Genomic DNA, 20045 nt, shown 5'->3' with positions numbered 1-20045 from the left:
CCTGTCCATCACAGAACCGGGGTTACTAAACATGTCCATCACAGAACCGGGGTTACTAAACATGTCAGTCCATCACAGAACCGGGTTTACTAAACATGTCCCTCACAGAACCAGGGTTACTAAACATGTCCATCACAGAACCGGGGTTACTAACCAGGATAAACATGTCAGTCCCATCACAGTAACCCTGGTTCTGTGATGGACTGACATGTTTAGTAAAGACTTTATGAACCAACATCTCTCTGTCCTCTGTGCAGGTTCCTGACCACAGCCCCCCACGTGAGGTCCACGCTCGTCCACCTTGACCACGTCCAACACTTCAAGAAAATCACCAAGAACAGACCTGGAGGATTCTGTCACTTCATCCATGCAGTTCTGAGTAATCCTGGTACTTCAGTGGTTCCTTCTTCTGCAGAAACGTGTTAAGTCCATAGTCCATCATTGTGCCTACAGGGGGCGCTGTAGGCCAGGCCCAAATCCTTTTTAATGACATGAGAGATAATCGCTGTGGTGCCAAAACGTTTCCAAAGGGCCAAATTTTCTGGAATTCTACTGAGAAACGAACAATAATCCTGCCCCTGCTGATGCCCCTGGACTCGCTCTCTGCTGATGCCCCTGGACTCGCTCTCTGCTGATGCCCCTGGACTCGCTCTCTGCTGATGCCCCTGGACTCGCTCTCTGCTGATGCCCCTGGACTCGCTCTCTGCTGATGCCCCTGGACTCGCTCTCTGCTGATGCCCCTGGACTCGCTCTCTGCTGATGCCCCTGGACTCGCTCTCTGCTGATGCCCCTGGACTCGCTCTCTGCTGATGCCCCTGGACTCGCTCTCTGCTGATGCCCCTGGACTCGCTCTCTGCTGATGCCCCTGGACTCGCTCTCTGCTGATGCCCCTGGACTCGCTCTCTGCTGATGCCCCTGGACTCGCTCTCTGCTGATGCCCCTGGACTCGCTCTCTGCTGATGCCCCTGGACTCGCTCTCTGCTGATGCCCCTGGACTCGCTCTCTGCTGATGCCCCTGGACTCGTTCTCTGCTGATGCCCCTGGACTCGTTCTCTGCTGATGCTCCTGGACTCGCTCTCTGCTGATGCCCCTGGACTCGTTCTCTGCTGATGCCCCTGGACTCGCTCTCTGCTGATGCCCCTGGACTCGCTCTCTGCTGATGCCCCTGGACTCGCTCTCTGCTGATGCCCCTGGACTCGCTCTCTGCTGATGCCCCTGGACTCGCTCTCTACTGATGCCCCTGGACTCGTTCTCTGCTGATGCCCCTGGACTCGTTCTCTGCTGATGCCCCTGGACTCGTTCTCTGCTGATGCCCCTGGACTCGTTCTCTGCTGATGCCCCTGGACTCGCTCTCTGTTGATGCCCCTGGACTCGCTCTCTGCTGATGCCCCTGTACTCGCTCTCTGCTGATGCTCCTGGACTCGTTCTCTGCTGATGCCCCTGGACTCGTTCTCTGCTGATGCCCCTGGACTCGCTCTCTGCTGATGCCCCTGGACTCGTTCTCTGCTGATGCCCCTGGACTCGCTCTCTGCTGATGCCCCTGGACTCACTCTCTGCTGATGCCCCTGGACTCGTTCCCTGCTGATGCCCCTGGACTCGTTCTCTGCTGATGCCCCTGGACTCGCTCTCTGTTGATGCCCCTGGACTCGCTCTCTGCTGATGCCCCTGGACTCTCTCTCTTCTGATGCCCCTGGACTCGCTCTCTTCTGATGCCCCTGGACTCGTTCTCTTCTGATGCCCCTGGACTCGCTCTCTGCTGATGCTCCTGGACTCGCTCTCTGCTGATGCCCCTGGACTCGTTCTCTGCTGATGCCCCTGGACTCGCTCTCTGCTGATGCCCCCTCGCTCTCTGCTGATGCCCCTGGACTCTCTCTCTGTTGATGCCCCTGGACTCGTTCTCTGCTGATGCCCCTGGACTCGCTCTCTGCTGATGCCCCTGGACTCGTTCCCTGCTGATGCCCCTGGACTCGTTCTCTGCTGATGCCCCTGGACTCGTTCTCTGTTGATGCCCCTCGCTCTCTGCTGATGCCCCTGGACTCGTTCTCTGCTAATGCCCCTGGACTCGCTCTCTGCTGATGCCCCTGGACTCGCTCTCTGCTGATGCCCCTGGACTCGCTCTCTCCTGATGCCCCTGGACTCGTTCTCTGCTGATGCCCCTGGACTCGCTCTCTCCTGATGCCCCTGGACTCGTTCTCTGCTGATGCCCCTGGACTCGTTCTCTGCTGATGCCCCTGGACTCGTTCTCTGCTGATGCCCCTGGACTCGCTCTCTGCTGATGCCCCTGGACTCGCTCTCTGCTGATGCCCCTGGACTCGTTCTCTGCTGATGCCCTTGGACTCGTTCTCTCCTGATGCCCCTGGACTCGCTCTCTGCTGATGCCCCTGGACTCGCTCTCTGCTGATGCCCCTGGACTCGTTCCCTCCTGATGCCCCTGGACTCGCTCTCTGCTGATGCCCCTGGACTCGCTCTCTGCTGATGCCCCTGGACTCGCGGGTATGAATATTTTACCTCACGGTTATTGTGACCACCATGATCAGTTTTCGGTTTTATCTCTGTTTTTGTCGTGTGTTATGATGTTCCGAAAGCATCGATGTTTCTGCACAAACTGAAACAGCTTCAAAACAGTGTTTGTTTTATTTAAAAAATACAGACAAAGCCTTGCTGATCGTTTCGAGGGTATTACATGTACTTTTCATAACAACAAAATAAACCGTCTATATCAGGAACACCGTCCTCCATTTTGTTTCCCGTGAGCTTTCGCTTCACAGATTTGGGAAAATGCCATCAGACGGTGATCATGGCTAAAGTCCTAATAATGCGGCGTGAGTGAATCTAAATCATTAGCGACCAGCTCTTACCCCCCAGGGTCCCGTCATGCTTTGTGTCATTTCAATATGGAGGTATCCGGACACGGCTTATATGCTGGGGGTGGTGCTGCGGCTGGACTATGGGGCGACTGGTTCTCCCTCAACTCAAAGTCCCACATTATTTCAGCTAAAGCCCTAACGTTAGCTTACAGCTGCTGTAGCGTTAGCTTACAGCGACTGTAGAGCTGTGACGTTAGCGTTAGCTTACAGCGGCTGTAGAGCTGTGACGTTAGCTTACACGTTAGTTAACTTTAGGTCGTAGGTGTTTCCCCACATTTAAAAACTGTGACGTTCCTTTTTAATGAAGGTTAGGAAAGGTCTTGTTTATTTTTCATTCTGAATGTTTTTTCTCCAGGACGTCTCAGAATCAGGATCGTGTTTCAGGTCATTGTTTGGAACAGGTTCAAGAACTCGGATTTTTTCTCGGTACAACCGTGAAACACAAAACAGAATAAAGATAAACATAAAGTATAAAAACTTAAAAGTGCATGTATGTAGAAGATCCAGGGGCTTAAACACGCTCTTTGTGTGACTGTTCAGTGTTTACATACACACGCATTATTAGAGTCATGACGGTGCTTTATTCATGTTCTGGACAAACTGTTTTCTCTCATTCCCACAAACTGAACACATTTGCATTAGTCACATTTACTACACACACTGCGTTCCAAATTATTATGCAAATTGTATTTTTGTGTCAAAAAGGTAAAAAAATATAATAATAATAACTAGAAATGCAATGGCTGCGCCGTTGCGATTGAATGCGGAAATGCGGGAAGCGAATGCAGAAATTGCATAAACTCTTCAAATTGCATAAACTGGTCAAACTGTTGAAATGGCCTCAGGGCTTGATTGGCAGAAGCACAAATGGCTGAAAGGCGGAGTTTCCCCATTGGCTGGATTCGCACATACACACAATGCAAAAATTTCAGACTCTCGTATAAAAAAACTGGAAAACTGCAGAAGGACAATTTTTTCTCAAAACCCACAAGTTGCAGAAGCTGAACATGCACAAAGTGCAGAAATTGCATAAAATGCAGAAAAAAGTGCAGAAAAGCCTGGATTTGCGGCAGCCCCATTATAAGTCAATGGGAAAAATCTCCGACATTTTGGCCGATTGCGGAAAAATTCCGCAGTCAATTAATTATGAAACATATGGATGGTGTCGTGTCTCGGGCTCTATGAATCACTGACATTAATCTCAGAGACCTGGGATGATTAGTTTTCAGGTTAAGCCCAGTTTATGGAAAAACTACTGAAAAAGGCTGTTCCACTTTATTAAGCAGATCATCATTTTCAAGCAATAAGGGAAAGAAAAAGGACTTTCTGCTGATGAAAAGAGTGAAATAGTTGAATGTCTTGGTCTTAGTATGAAAACCTTCGATATTTCATGAAAGATGAAGCAAAATCATCGAACTGATCAGAGATTTGTGGATGATTCAGACACACAGGTTTGTGCAGATAAAGGGCTCCTCTGGTAAAATATAACTTGACCTGTTATAATATTTTTGATTGAAATATCTTTTGATTTCAGTAAATATGACCTGATGCTGCAAATTCAACAAATGACCATCTTCAGTTGAACGATGAGTTGCAGAATAATCTGGAACAGTGGATTTTGAGGTTTTTACTATATTTATTTTTGAACAAAAATACTGTTTTCACTGGGAGATTTTTTCCACCACATTTAAATGATCCTCGACCAGTTACAGACGTGAAAATGATGCTGACGCTCGTTTAAGTCGACAGTTTAGAAAAATGTCATTTGCAGAATCATCTGGAACGCGGTGTCTGTGCACGTTCAGCTGGTGTTGCTGTCCAGTCCAGATGTTTGTCTGTTGTGCCAGTGCAAGAAGACGGTAATAAACGTGTAATAAACGTGTAATAAACGTGTAATAAACGTGTTCCAGAAGCGTTTCTTCTGGTGACGAACCGAGACAAAACTCTGTAAACGTTGGATTAATCAGGCCTGAACTACGACCTGTTGTTGCTGCTGTGAGTGTGTGTGAGGGGGGGGGGGGCTGTGTGTGTGTGAGGGGGGGGGCTGTGTGAGTGTGAGGGGGGGGGCTGTGTGGGGGGGGGGCTGTGTGTGAGGGGGGGGGGGGGGGGGGGGGGGGGGGGGGGCTGTGTGTCGCAGGGGGGGAGAGGAGTCTGTGTGTGCAGACGGAGGAGGATGGAAGTGTCCCACAGGGGGCAGTAGTGATCCACCGAGGGCCGAGCAGCTGAATGGTAATCTATCTCTCCCTCTCTCCCTCTCTCCCTCCCTCTCCCCCTCTCTCTCCCTCTCTCCCTCCCTCTCCCTCTCCTCCCTCTCTCCCTCTCTCCCTCTTTCTCCTCTCCCTTTCTCTCTCCCTCTCCCTCTCTCCCTCTCCCTCTCCCTCTCCCTCCCTCTCTCTCTGACTCTTTGGGCTGAGACGAGTCAAAAACTAAAACAGAATCGAACATTAACTCATTTTTTCATGTTTGTTTTGTGACTCTGTGGATCATGTTCAGCCCCGTCACAAACCCCCGTCCAGACTGACTCCAGACGGTAAAAACCTCGCGCACTCTCGCAGTTTCTCCCACACACGAAAACAAACGAGACGTAAAGACGACGGAGCTGCTGGACGAGCGAGAACCAACACGTCTGATTTTCATGTTTTCATAAAGAAAAACATTCATGGGTTTCACACAAACACAGGGTCACGTTTATGAATCTGTGGACGTCACCGGGTCACCCTGGGGGAGGAGCAGGAGGAGCAGGAGGAGCAGGAGGAGCAGGAGGAGCAGGAGCAGGAGGAGCAGGAGGAGGAGCAGGAGGAGCAGGCGCTGTCAGGACCAGACTGGGCTCTCAGTCGTCCAGGCTGGTTCCATAGTAGTAAACGTGAGTCTCAGGGTTGTGGTTTGGAGAATGCTGCTCCAAACAAACAAACGTTTACTTTAATTCTGTTGTTTTTGTGCAAAGTGGTTCATTGTTTGTGTGACCAGTGTAGCTGCTCATTGTTCACTGTGTTTCATGATGGTCCTCAGTTCTGTGTGAAGGTCCTCAGTCCTGTGTGATGGTCCTGTGTGATGGTCCTGTGTGATGGTCCTCAGTCCTGTGTGATGGTCCTGTGTGATGGTCCTCAGTGATGGTCCTCAGTCCTGTGTGATGGTCCTCAGTCCTGTGTGATGGTCCTCAGTCCTGTGTGATGGTCCTCAGTCCTGTGTGATGGTCCTCAGTCCTCAGTCCTGTGTGATGGTCCTCAGTCCTGTGTGATGGTCCTCAGTGATGGTCCTCAGTCCTGTGTGATGGTCCTCAGTCCTGTGTGATGGTCCTCAGTCCTGTGTGACGGTCCTCAGTCCTGTGTGATGGTCCTCAGTCCTGTGTGATGGTCCTCAGTCCTGTGTGATGGTCCTCAGTCCTGTGTGATGGTCCTCAGTCCTGTGTGATGGTCCTCAGTCCTGTGTGATGGTCCTCAGTCCTGTGTGATGGTCCTCAGTCCTGTGTGATGGTCCTCAGTCCTGTGTGATGGTCCTGTGTGATGGTCCTCAGTCCTGTGTGATGGTCCTCAGTCCTCAGTCCTGTGTGATGGTCTTCAGTCCTGTGTGATGGTCCTCAGTCCTGTGTGATGGTCCTGTGTGATGGTCCTCAGTCCTGTGTGAAGGTCCTCAGTCCTGTGTGATGGTCCTCAGTCCTGTGTGATGGTCCTCAGTCCTGTGTGATGGTCCTGTGTGATGGTCCTCAGTCCTGTGTGATGGTCCTCAGTCCTCAGTCCTGTGTGATGGTCTTCAGTCCTGTGTGATGGTCCTGTGTGATGGTCCTCAGTCCTGTGTGATGGTCCTCAGTCCTGTGTGATGGTCCTCAGTCCTGTGTGATGGTCCTCAGTCCTGTTTGATGGTCCTCAGTCCTGTGTGATGGTCCTGTGTGATGGTCCTCAGTCCTGTGTGATGGTCCTCAGTCCTGTGTGATGGTCCTCAGTCCTGTGTGATGGTCCTGTGTGATGGTCCTCAGTCCTGTGTGATGGTCCTCAGTCCTGTGTGATGGTCCTCAGTCCTGTGTGATGTTCCTCAGTCCTGTGTGATGGTCCTCAGTCCTGTGTGATGGTCCTGTGTGATGGTCCTCAGTCCTGTGTGAAGGTCCTCAGTCCTGTGTGATGGTCCTCAGTCCTGTGTGATGTTCCTCAGTCCTGTGTGAAGGTCCTCAGTCCTGTGTGATGGTCCTCAGTCCTGTGTGATGGTCCTCAGTCCTGGTTGATGGTCCTCACAGCGGGGGCAGAGAAAGGCCGTGTCCGGCTGCCGGATTAGCCGCTCCAGATGACCGGGGAAAGTGTGGCTGTCACGATCCTGCTCAAAGAGGCGCTAAGCCTCTCAAAGTCACCCCAATCTGAGCCCAGCACTTAAGACTGTCCTAATCCCCCGACCGCCCCCGACCGCCCCCGCCCACGACAAGACTCTCTGTGGACGAGACTCTCTGTGGACGAGACTCTCTGTGGACGAGACTCTCTGTGGACGAGACTCTCTGTGGACAAGACTCTCTGTGGACGAGACTCTCTGTGGACGAGACTCTCTGTGGACGAGACTCTCTGTGGACAAGACTCTCTGTGGACGAGACTCTCTGTGGACAAGACTCTCTGTGGACAAGACTCTGTGGACGAGACTCTCTGTGGACGAGACTCTCTGTGGACAAGACTCTCTGTGGACAAGACTCTCTGTGGACGAGACTCTGTGGACGAGACTCTCTGTGGACGAGACTCTCTGTGGACAAGTCTCTCTGTGGACGAGACTCTCTGTGGACGAGACTCTCTGTGGACGAGACTCTCTGTGGACAAGACTCTCTGTGGACGAGACTCTGTGGACAAGACTCTCTGTGGACGAGACTCTGTGGACGAGACTCTGTGGACGAGACTCTGTGGACAAGACTCTGTGGACGAGACTCTCTGTGGACGAGACTCTCTGTGGACGAGACTCTCTGTGGACGAGACTCTCTGTGGACGAGACTCTCTGTGGACGAGACTCTCTGTGGACGAGACTCTCTGTGGACAAGACTCTGTGGACGAGACTCTCTGTGGACGAGACTCTCTGTGGACGAGACTCTCTGTGGACGAGACTCTCTGTGGACGAGACTCTGTGGACGAGACTCTCTGTGGACGAGACTCTGTGGACGAGACTCTCTGTGGACAAGACTCTGTGGACGAGACTCTCTGTGGACGAGACTCTCTGTGGACGAGACTCTGTGGACAAGACTCTGTGGACGAGACTCTGTGGACGAGACTCTCTGTGGACAAGACTCTGTGGACGAGACTCTCTGTGGACGAGACTCTGTGGACAAGACTCTGTGGACGAGACTCTGTGGACGAGACTCTCTGTGGACGAGACTCTCTGTGGACGAGACTCTGTGGACGAGACTCTCTGTGGACGAGACTCTCTGTGGACGAGACTCTGTGGACGAGACTCTCTGTGGACGAGACTCTCTGTGGACGAGACTCTCTGTGGACAAGACTCTGTGGACGAGACTCTGTGGACGAGACTCTCTGTGGACGAGACTCTCTGTGGACAAGACTCTGTGGACGAGACTCTCTGTGGACGAGACTCTCTGTGGACGAGACTCTCTGTGGACGAGACTCTCTGTGGACGAGACTCTGTGGACAAGACTCTGTGGACGAGACTCTGTGGACGAGACTCTCTGTGGACAAGACTCTGTGGACGAGACTCTCTGTGGACAAGACTCTGTGGACGAGACTCTCTGTGGACGAGACTCTCTGTGGACGAGACTCTGTGGACAAGACTCTGTGGACGAGACTCTGTGGACGAGACTCTCTGTGGACAAGACTCTGTGGACGAGACTCTCTGTGGACGAGACTCTGTGGACAAGACTCTGTGGACGAGACTCTGTGGACGAGACTCTCTGTGGACGAGACTCTCTGTGGACGAGACTCTGTGGACAAGACTCTGTGGACGAGACTCTCTGTGGACGAGACTCTCTCTGTGGACAAGACTCTCTGTGGACGAGACTCTGTGGACGAGACTCTCTGTGGACGAGACTCTGTGGACGAGACTCTCTGTGGACGAGACTCTCTGTGGACGAGACTCTCTGTGGACGAGACTCTCTGTGGACGAGACTCTCTGTGGACGAGACTCTCTGTGGACGAGACTCTCTGTGGACGAGACTCTCTGTGGACGAGACTCTCTGTGGACAAGAGTCTCTCTGTGGAGAACTGGAGAAAGCTTGGTTGTTTTGGGGGTCGAAGGTTAAATGAGGGCGGGGCCTCTGTAACCAGCTCTTTGACCCAGGGTCCTGAAGGTCGTATCTAATCTGCCTGACCCTGGTCTCTGGTGGAACCACGAGGCCCCACGGAGGACCACAGGGGAGGAGGAGCTGGACCACAGGGGAGGAGGAGCTGGACCACAGGGGAGGAGGAGCTGGACCACAGGGGAGGAGGAGCTGGACCACAGGGGAGGAGGAGCTGGACCACAGGGGAGGAGGAGCTGGACCACAGGGGAGGAGGAGCTGGACCACAGGGGAGGAGGAGCTGGACCACAGGTGAGGAGGAGCTGGACCACAGGGGAGGAGGAGCTGGACCACAGGGGAGGAGGAGCTGGTGAGGAGGAGCTGGACCACAGGTGAGGAGGAGCTGGACCACAGGAGAGGAGGAGCTGGACCACAGGGGAGGAGGAGCTGGACCACAGGGGAGGAGGAGCTGGACCACAGGAGAGGAGGAGCTGGACCACAGGTGAAGAGGAGCTGGACCACAGGAGAGGAGGAGCTGGACCACAGGGGAGGAGGAGCTGGTGAGGAGGAGCTGGACCACAGGTGAGGAGGAGCTGGACCACAGGGGAGGAGGAGCTGGACCACAGGGGAGGAGGAGCTGGACCACAGGTGAGGAGGAGCTGGACCACAGGGGAGGAGGAGCTGGACCACAGGGGAGGAGGAGCTGGTGAGGAGGAGCTGGACCACAGGGGAGGAGGAGCTGGTGAGGAGGAGCTGGTGAGGAGGAGCTGGTGAGGAGGAGCTGGACCACAGGTGAGGAGGAGCTGGACCACAGGGGAGGAGGAGCTGGTGAGGAGGAGCTGGACCACAGGTGAGGAGGAGCTGGACCACAGGGGAGGAGGAGCTGGACCTCTGGAGAGGAGGAGCTGGCCCTCTGGAGAACAGGAGCTGGTGAACAGGAGCTGGATAGGAGGAGCTGGACCTGTGATCAGGAGGAGCTGGACCTCTGGAGAACAGGAGCTGGCCCTCTGGAGAACAGGAGCGTGTGAAGTGCTCGTGTAAACAGAGTAATCCACAGATGAACCACCAGAGAAGGCCTGCTCCTCCACCACAGCAGCATCTGCTCCTGCTGCTCTCACACAAAGCAGATTATCTTAAACCTGCTTTTACATTTTTCCCTAATCCCGGCTCCGTAATCCAATCGTATCTGTCTCAATCCAATTTTTAATGCGGGCGACACAGGGGATTAGAGGTCCTGTTTGTGGGCCATTTGGCCGTGAGGGCATCTGCTGCTGTTTACCTCAGCACTGGAGCACGGCCGCACTTCAGGAAACCACCGGACACGGAGAGCGTACGGCGGTGGAGTCGCCCGGCGGACACGTCACAGTCTGAGGGGGGGGGACGAGGGGGGGGGACGAGGGGGGGCCGTGAATAAGCCATTTATCTTCATTAGAAACTCTGACCAGGCAAATATATCACATCCAAATATTAGATGTTTTGCTCTTATGTTTTTCCAAAGGACTAAAGAACCATGAGCTGAAAGAGGTTCATGTAGGTCGTGTTTCCTGTCGCCCAGTCACCTGTGTGGCCCATACTTCTGTCGCCCACAGTGATGAGTGTGTGTGTGTTTATGTATATGTGTGTGTGTGTGTGTGCGTGCATTGAGGCTGATGAGCTGCATTCTCCTCCTAATGACACGGGTCAGTGTTTGCTGGAGCTGTTTGAACAGTGATAACGTCAGGTTTAAGGGACAGGTCTGTGTTTGGAGACGAGCGGCAGCAGCAGCAGCAGCTGGACGTCAGGAGGCCATGAAGACTGCGGGTTCCTCTGCAACGTCAGCGCTCACAGTTTACATAGATGTGCTGTCCACTGACAACACACTCCACTGTCCACACTGTCCTCTGTCCACACTGTCCACACACTCCACTGTCCACACTGTCCTCTGTCCACACTGTCCACACTGTCCACACTGTCCACTGTCCACACTGTCCTCTGACAACACACTCTACTGTCCTCACTGTCCTCTGTCCACACTGTCCTCTGTCCACACTGTCCACACACTCCACTGTCCACACTGTCCACACTGTCCTCTAACAACACACTCCACTGTCCACACTGTTCACACTGTCCACACACTCCACTGTCCACACTGTCCACACTGTCCACTGTCCACACTGTCCACACTGTCCACTGTCCACACTGTCCACACTGTCCACACTGTCCACACTGTCCGTAGTTGCTTAAACACACAGTACATTCTTGTCCATAAAGGCCTCTCAGTTTTGGGCTAAACATGTCATTAGTATGTTAGCATGTTAGTATGTTTTGTTTAGAGCTGCCTGTAGTATGACTAACTGAAACTCTTTTTTTCGGGGCGGGTCAGAGAAGAAGCCGACCCGCTCGTCACGACTGTCCACGTCCAGCGACCACGGCCACGTCCAGCGACCTCGGCTCATGGAACTCTTGGAAAGAGAAGACGAGTCTGACACTGACCCTCTGTTAAACTTCACTAAAGCCTCTGCAGAAGCTGCTCCACTCGCTCTCGTCTCCGGGTGTTCCTGTCCGGCCAGAGGCATTTATGGCGCTCGCTGTCGCCGTAGTTACTGATGGCGCTCGCTGTCGCCGTAGTTACTGATGGCGCTCGCTGTCGCCGTAGTTACTGATGGCGCTCGCTATCGCCGTAGTTACACTCGTCATGTTTGTTTTTCCGACAACTGGAGAGAAAGTAAAGATAATGTGAGACAGTGTAAATAAACCAGAGCTAATGGGCTGCGCTTTATTGACACCAGACAAACAGAGGAAGCTCACAGGGGGCCCAGGGTGGTACGGAGTGAGGACTGTAGCCCAGGGTGGTACGGAGTGAGGACTGTGGCCCAGGGTGGTACGGAGTGAGGACTGTGGTCCAGGGTGGTACGGAGTGAGGACTGTAGCCCAGGGTGGTACGGAGTGAGGACTGTAGCCCAGGGTGGTACGGAGTGAGGACTGTGGCCCAGGGTGGTACAGAGTGAGGACTGTGGCCCAGGGTGGTACAGAGTGAGGACTGTGGTCCAGGGTGGTACAGAGTGAGGACTGTGGCCCAGGGTGGTACAGAGTGAGGACTGTGGTCCAGGGTGGTACGGAGTGAGGACTGTGGTCCAGGGTGGTACGGAGTGAGGACTGTGGTCCAGGGTGGTACGGAGTGTGGGTGGATCAGTGCCCCCCAGTGTAAACATGGTTTGGCCTGGGCGTCTCTGCGGCCGAGCCTTTGGATCAATACTCTCCAGCTCCAGACAAACCTCCTCCTTCAGATCCACTTTTCTACTTCAGCTCATCAGGAGCACAGCTGGAGCACAGCTGGAGCACAGCTGGAGCACAGCTGGAGCACAGCTGGAGCACAGCTGGAGCACATCAGGAGCACATCAGGAGCAGCGGCTAAAGGAACAGAAGCTGCTCCGTGTAGAGAAATGTTTATGATTATTCACATATATCTGACTCACTCATTGGGCTCAGATGGTGGAGTCGTCACGTGAAGGTCGGGGGTTTGAACCCCGGCTCCTGCAGGTGCTCTCTGACCCTCCTGAGGATCGTTGGTGAGAGAGACAGACCTGCAGGTGCTCTCTGACCCTCCTGATGATCGTTGGTGTGAGACCTGCAGGTGCTCTCTGACCCTCCTGAGGATCGTTGGTGATGATGATCCTCCTGAGGATCGTTGGTGAGACAGACCTGCAGGTGCTCTCTGATCCTCTTGAGGATCGTTGGTGTGTGAGACAGACCTGCAGGTGCTCTCTGACCCTCCTGATGATCGTTGGTGTGAGAGACAGACCTGCAGGTGCTCTCTGACCCTCCTGAGGATCGTTGGTGAGACAGACCTGCAGGTGCTCTCTGACCCTCCTGAGGATCGTTGGTGAGACAGACCTGCAGGTGCTCTCTGACCCTCCTGAGGATCGTTGGTGAGAGAGACAGACCTGCAGGTGCTCTCTGACCCTCCTGAGGATCGTTGGTGAGAGAGACAGACCTGCAGGTGCTCTCTGACCCTCCTGAGGATCGTTGGTGAGAGAGACAGACCTGCAGGTGCTCTCTGACCCTCCTGAGGATCGTTGGTGAGAGACAGACCTGCAGGTGCTCTCTGACCCTCCTGATGATCGTTGGTGAGAGACAGACCTGCAGGTGCTCTCTGACCCTCCTGAGGATCGTTGGTGAGACAGACCTGCAGGTGCTCTCTGACCCTCCTGATGATCGTTGGTGTGAGACCTGCAGGTGCTCTCTGACCCTCCTGATGATCGTTGGTGTGAGACCTGCAGGTGCTCTCTGACCCTCCTGAGGATCGTTGGTGATGATGACCCTCCTGATGATCGTTGGTGAGACAGACCTGCAGGTGCTCTCTGACCCTCCTGAGGATCGTTGGTGAGAGAGACCTGCAGGTGCTCTCTGACCCTCCTGATGATCGTTGGTGTGAGACCTGCAGGTGCTCTCTGACCCTCCTGATGATCGTTGGTGAGACAGACCTGCAGGTGCTCTCTGACCCTCCTGATGATCATTGGTGTGAGACCTGCAGGTGCTCTCTGACCCTCCTGATGATCGTTGGTGTGTGAGACCTGCAGGTGCTCTCTGACCCTCCTGATGATCGTTGATGATGATGATCGTTGGTGTGGGAGGGACTGTGACTGGGTGGGCGGGTCCTTGATGTAAAGTGCTTTGGGTTAAAGCGACAGACTGTAATGCGGCTCTTCGGTGTTTCCTCGACCACAGCCTGTTTGTGAAGCAGGTACGGACACAAACAGTCCGGCCCCTTCCATTGCGCCCCCTCAAACCCCCCGTGACCCCCTTTAACATCACCGCACCCTTTTGGCCCCGCCCCTGCCGGCTGCTTGGTTTACTCTGAACACCTGCAAACAGTCGATCATAGTTTATTTCTGTAGCTGCTTCACAGGAAGATAAAACCATTTAAAAAACACAAAATGACTGCGTGTTCCAGGTGTTCAAAGTGTGAAGAGATGAGTCTTTATCCTGGACTTGAAAAGGGACTGAGACGTGACCTCCATCCATGTTCTCCTGCTTTATCCAGGGCCGAGTCGCGGAGGCAGAAGTCTGAGCAGAGACGCCCAGACTCCGCTCTGTCCCTCCAGAAGAAGAAGAAGATCTTTATTTCTACAGCGCCTTCCACAGACATGTTGGGACCTTCTCTCCGCACTCGCTGGTGGAAACTACGTCTGCGCCAACGGACCCTCTGACACCACCAAACATTCACTCACACACATCATTCATCCTGGCCTATTGTACATGTTTTTAGTGGTAGGGGAAACCGGAGTACCCGGAGGAAACCTACGCAGACACGGGGAGAACATGCAAACTCCACACAGAAAGGCCCCGTCCAGGTGGGAATCGAACCCGGGACCTTCTAGCTGTTAAGCGAGAGCACTAACCGCTGTGCCACCGTGCCGCACTGTCCAGAGCGTCCTGGGCACTGGTTTCGCTGGGGGTCATTTCTCTCCTTCATTTTGAAGGACAGGGTTGAAAAAAATCCGTCATGAGCAATTTTTATCCTTCATGAAAATATAGGCTGCATGTTATTTATATTAGTAAAAATGTGAGATTGCAGGATAAATGGAGCTAAACTAAACCTGATCTGAACAGTCTTGGTACATTTTGCTGCAGAAATGTGAATAAACTCGTGTGTAAAAGTCTCAGAGGAGACGAGTTTCAGAGTCACCTGCTCATCAACATCAGGCTCAGATTCCGCTCATACAAATGTAAACTGGAGCTTATTATTTGCATTTTTTCATTTTTTATTTTAACGGAATGTAAGAAACGGTGGGTGAACGGGACAATGTTTACCAGTTCCATCACTGCACTACGGCCCACTACCACACGGGGAGGGAAAGAGAGAGAGAGAGTGAGCTCATCCTGAGACTTACGTGAGAAGAGCGGCTCCATATTAATACTCTTTAACCGCGTTTGCATCGTGGTTTTCTTCCCCGTGTTGTTGTTAGCGCCCGGGTCAGGAAAGTTAGCGAGCGAGGCAGTGACACAACCTGTAAGACGCGGAGTGAAACTTTAGAGAGAGAGAGATGGAGCCCCGCGCGCTCTGAAAAACAGCAGAGCTGCGTCTTTATTTTCGTTACGGCTTGATTTTCAATCCTTCAAAATGACGGCCTTTGAAATTTTCCGTCAAAGTAAAAAATATTCCGTAAATGACGGAGAATTTTCGGTTAATGTAGCCTCAGGTCCTGGGCCTCCTCACAGTGTCTGGAACACCTCCCCAGGGACACGACCTCAAGGCCTCAGAGCAGCAGCTCCGCTCCGAGCTCCTCCAGGGTCCTCGCCCGGCGAAGGAAACTCATTTATCGTCATTTGTTTCCACAGTCTTGGCCTTTGAGCTCTAAACCTGATCGACCAGTGACTTTCCTGTTTCCTTTGTCTTGGCCACAGAAACAGGTTCATCCACATTCACATACATGACCATGACAGATAAAAGCGTGTTCGCAGAGGAAGTGCTCATGGAGTAAGTGCTCGTGAAGGATCTGCTGCGAACTGAAGCCGGAGCCGGATCCGCCGGACACGAGTCGCTCGTAATCCAGCTCAGCGAGCGGCTCCAGCGCAATGCGAGACAAAGTTCCCACTCCACATGTGAAGTAGGGTCCTCGCGTGCATTTAGCCCGAACAAAGCGGGATTAGAGCGGCGGCGGCGGCGGCGGCGGCAGCGGCGGCGCTTTCCACATCACACGAGTCACTTCAAACCACGGCTAATCCATGCAAATGAGCGCCCGCCCTTCTCCCGCATAAAGACATCAATTAGTTGGCATGGAGATGTGGGGCAGAGGTCTAACAGCAGCGTTTAGCCCGCATGACAAAGAGAGGGACCCCCCCCCCCCACGGACCCCCCCACACCTCCACACAGTCGCACAAATACCAACTTTATCTGATCATGTTTCAGAAAGAAAAGAAATCCATCCACAAATTCTCAATTTAAAAGCAACGAGTGCGTCAGGCCTTGGCGTCGCGCTGAAAGAGCTCTTTGTCCGGATCGTTTCTCCTCAGATATTTTGGGTTTTGGCGACGGCCAGATGTTGTGATGGCGGCGCGTGTGTGTGTGTGTGTGTGTTTTGTGTCAGTCCGGCTCATTGTTGCACGAGACGCACAAAAGCAAAGCCATTGATCTAAATTGACTCAAACAGGCGGAGAAAGAAAAGAGTCGCAATTTTTCCATTTTCCCGACATCAAAGCGACGCCGCGGAGACGGAGCTTTGAAAACCGGGAAATGCTGAAACAAAGGGCGGACAGTGACCGGAGCCGGCTTTACCCAAATCTGCGCACGCTCACAGCCGGCGGGGCAGAGAAACGCCGCATTTGAAAGCTAAGGCCTACAAAGCACTTCTAAACACAGCTTTTTCTTCTCATTTTTGTGGCCAGTTATTTCATGAAGCTTTTAGATTTGGGTAAAGTGGAGAGAAAGCACTTGGTTCTCGTGCGTGTGGCGCTCGTGCGTGTGGCGCTCGTGCGTGCGGCGCTCGTGCGTGTGGCGCTCGTGCGTGTGGGGCGCTCGCTCCGCACGCCGCGAGCAGCAGAGCGGGAGATAATGGCCGGGCTTTACCGGGCGCCATGGCAACCCCCGGGTCCCTTTTGTGCAGGTCACGTGATCTGAGGTCAGAGAAAAGTCTCAGACGACGGCGCGTCCTGAACACACGGCCCGGGGGCCAATCCAGGCCCAGGACGTTCAACCTCAGGCCCGAAGAGGATCTGGAGAAACAAGAATCAGAGAAAGTGATTCATGTCACACTGCAGGTGAAGTGAAAAAATGTATATTCACAGATATCAATTTGAAACCTTTGCTGTCGATCACTGGCATAAATGTGAGAAACAAATACAAGTTTTCTGTTATTTTATCTTTTCATATAAGAACAAAGTGTTTTATGCCTAAAAATGCCCCAGATTTCACATCTTTTCAGCGACGAAATCTGAATAATGGACAGAGCTACATTCAAACTTATGGTTTCATTTTATTGATGAATGAGTTACCAAGACTTTCTCAGAGGAGATTCAGGATTTCTTGTTTAGTTTTAAAAAAAGCGTTTTTTTAGTGGACTAACCCTAAAAAATGTAATTTTCGCCTTATTTTTTGACATTCAAAACTCAATAAATGGGGCTTAAGGGATTAAATAATAAAAAATCCCTCTGAAAAAATGTTCCAAATCTTGTTCAGTCCAAGGCTGGAAAATGTGAAGTCTTTAGGTCCGACTGACGTGGACATAGTGTCGCCACAATGACAGAAACATGTGTTTGGAGAAAAAGGCCCTTGAAATTGCATTGTCCCATATAAGTCTATGGGGGAACTTTGAATCAGCGCAATATTTAAACATGTTATTGTGAAGATTAGGCATGTTTTCTGTTTCCGGGTGAAAGATTATATGTTCAGAGACAGATTTGGCCCAAAACCTGAAAACTGAAAAAATTGAGTTTTGCCTGTAGTGTCTCCCCTTAAAGCTGAAAATGAGTTCACGAGAAGAAAAGAATCAGCGTTCATTATTCTGTAGCTCATCGTTTCATAATGAACTGAAGATGGTCATGTTGAGTTTGCAGCATTAGGAGGTCATATTTACTGAAATCAAAAATCTATTTCAATCAAAAACATCTGAACAGGTCGAGTTATATTTTACCAGAGGAGCTTCTTTGAGCAGCTTCAGATTCTGAAATCCATTAAACTTGTGAGTTTGGGATTAAAGCGCCACTTGACCCTTTATTGTGTTTTCTTGGTGGAAGCAGCTGCGAGACGGAAACAAAACCAATGCTCATGATGTTGTTCGCCGCTCGCCTCTCTATGCTACAAGTCTGGATTAAAGAACGTCCTCCTGCTTTATCTTCAGGCGTGAGAAACTCTCGACACTGTTACCGTACGAAAGATTCCATCGTGCACTGGATGGAACTTTGCACAATCTCGTAAACGACTGGTCTCCCCTTAAAGACTATTTAATAACATGTATTGATATGGACTGAAAAGAAGATGTGAACAATTATTGGATCCCCCCCCATAAGTATTTAAACATGGTTGATGACGCTTAGCAGGGTTCATTTTGGCAAATACAAAAAAATTAAGAAATAATAATTATGCTTGAGACTTAGGCTTACTCAAACTATATAATGTAATATAGATAATTGATGCAGTTTAGGCTAAATTAATATAAAATAAAGAAATAAAGTAAAACTCATGAAATTAACTGGAGTTTCATGTAAAACTGATCTAAATGAATATAAACTTAAACCTTGACAAAATAATAATAATCTATGTGCAGATATAAAGTATCCGTGGTTTGTTGTATAAAACAAAAAATAGTGGGAATGTGTGTTTATATATATGTGTAGAAACTTATACGTGTGTAATATCTGCTCATACAGGAGGCTGCAACATTCACACTGCTGACACAAAGACTTTTATTATTTTATTATATTTATTTTTATTTCATGCTATTGATTTAACTATTTATTTATCTGTTTTGCCGCTGTTTTCTCCATCTTTGTTTCTGTTTTTTTTTCTTCTTTTATTTATTGTTAAGAAAAAAATAAATAAAATAACTTGAGTTTTTGCACAGTTTCTGCTTGGATTTGTTTGCAGGATGTCAGAATAACCTCCCAGAGCTGCTGTTTGGATGAAAACTGCCTCCCCCCTCATAGAAGGTTTTCTTGTTGAGGCTCCAAAGGTTCTCAACAGGGCTGAGGTCAGGGTCAAACCGCTTTTGCGATGCCCAATCCCGTCAGACCTTGGAAGCTCAGCAGGGAAGGGCCTGGTCAGTTCTTGGATGGGAGACCGTTTGGGAACACCAGGAAGCCTGGCGAATGTAGTGAGTGAGTGAGTGAGTGGTCTGAGGGGCCGATAGCGCAGACTGGTTGCCTCGCTTCCGTCAGTCTACCCCAGGGCAGCTGTGGCTACAATAGTAGCTTACCACCACCAAGTATGGAATGAATGAATAGTGCAATGTAAAGCGTCTTTGAGTGTCCAGAAAAGCGCTATTTAAAACCGATGCATTATTATTATTATTATTATTATTATAGGGGAGGAGGGGGTCCACATCATGAGTTTCTCTCCTTTTATGCCCATAGCAGCCAGTGATGCAGAGGTTTTCTTTGCAGCAGGACATGGTGCGTTGTCACGACGAAGAGGATTTTGTTCAGGAAAACACGGCTCTTCTTTTTGTAGCATAGAAGACAGTGGTCAGTCAGAAAGTGGTCATTTTCACACCTTCAGGGATCCTAAAGGGACTGACCAGCTCTCTCCCCATGATTCTGACTCCGCCCCCTCCTTACTGACGTCACAGCCTTGTTGGGACATTGTGGTCATTCACCTCCATCCATCTGACCATCCAGGGCTACACGGCCTCATCAGTGAACAAGACTGTTTGAAAATGAGTCTCATGTATTTCTGAGCCACTGCAGCCGTTTCTGCTTCAGCTTCAATGAACAGTTTAGGGGAGGCCGGATAGAAGGTTTATGCACAACTGCAGCCTCTGGAGGGTCGGCTTTGTAGCATCTGTTCTCTTAATCTGATGTGTTTGTCTGATAGAAACCGTCCTCATTGTGCCTTTATCTGCACAAACCCGAGTGTGTCTGAATCATCCACAAATCTCTTATCAGTTCGATGATTACGCTTCATCTTTCATGAAATATCGAAGGTTTTCACACCTAGACCAAGACATTCAACTATTTCACGCTTTTCATCAGCAGAGAGTCCCTTTTTCTTTCCCATATTGCTTGAAAATGATGATCTGCTTAATAACGTGGAACATCCTTTTTCAGCAGTTTTTCCCTTAACTGGGCTTAACCTGAAAACTGATCATCCCAGGTCTGAGATTAATGTCAGTGATTCAAACTGAGACACAAAATCATCCATGAGTTTCATTGAAAAACGTCCCCCATTTTCCTCGTGTTCCGTTATTCGTGGGGGGGGGGTGGTAGTGCCCAGGACAGCTCCGTGTTGGGGGGTGGGGGAGTGCCAGTGTCCAGGGCCGCTGGCGTTGTCGGGGCGGCTGACTCGACCACCT

At 51.2% G+C, this 20045-nt stretch overlaps 2 protein-coding genes across 2 annotated transcripts in view; one reads left to right on the top strand and one right to left on the bottom strand.

Moving 5' to 3' along the window:
• ccdc125 (coiled-coil domain containing 125) overlaps positions 1–305 on the top strand; it is a gene marked incomplete at its 3' end in the record, with an annotated part of 17973 nt that extends 17668 nt beyond the window's left edge. The window contains exon 8 of the mRNA XM_079579527.1: positions 258–305. Within this exon, the coding sequence (XP_079435653.1) occupies positions 258–305 (48 nt within the window). The remainder of the gene's footprint in view (positions 1–257) is intronic.
• LOC306980151 (insulin gene enhancer protein isl-1-like) overlaps positions 1–20045 on the bottom strand; it is a gene marked incomplete at its 5' end in the record, with an annotated part of 274135 nt that overhangs the window by 69828 nt on the left and 184262 nt on the right.

This window comes from Gobius niger (genome assembly GCF_951799975.1).
Source record: "Gobius niger genome assembly, chromosome: 1".
Lineage (NCBI taxonomy): Eukaryota > Metazoa > Chordata > Actinopteri > Gobiiformes > Gobiidae > Gobius > Gobius niger.
This window is presented reverse-complemented; position numbering and strand designations above follow the sequence as displayed.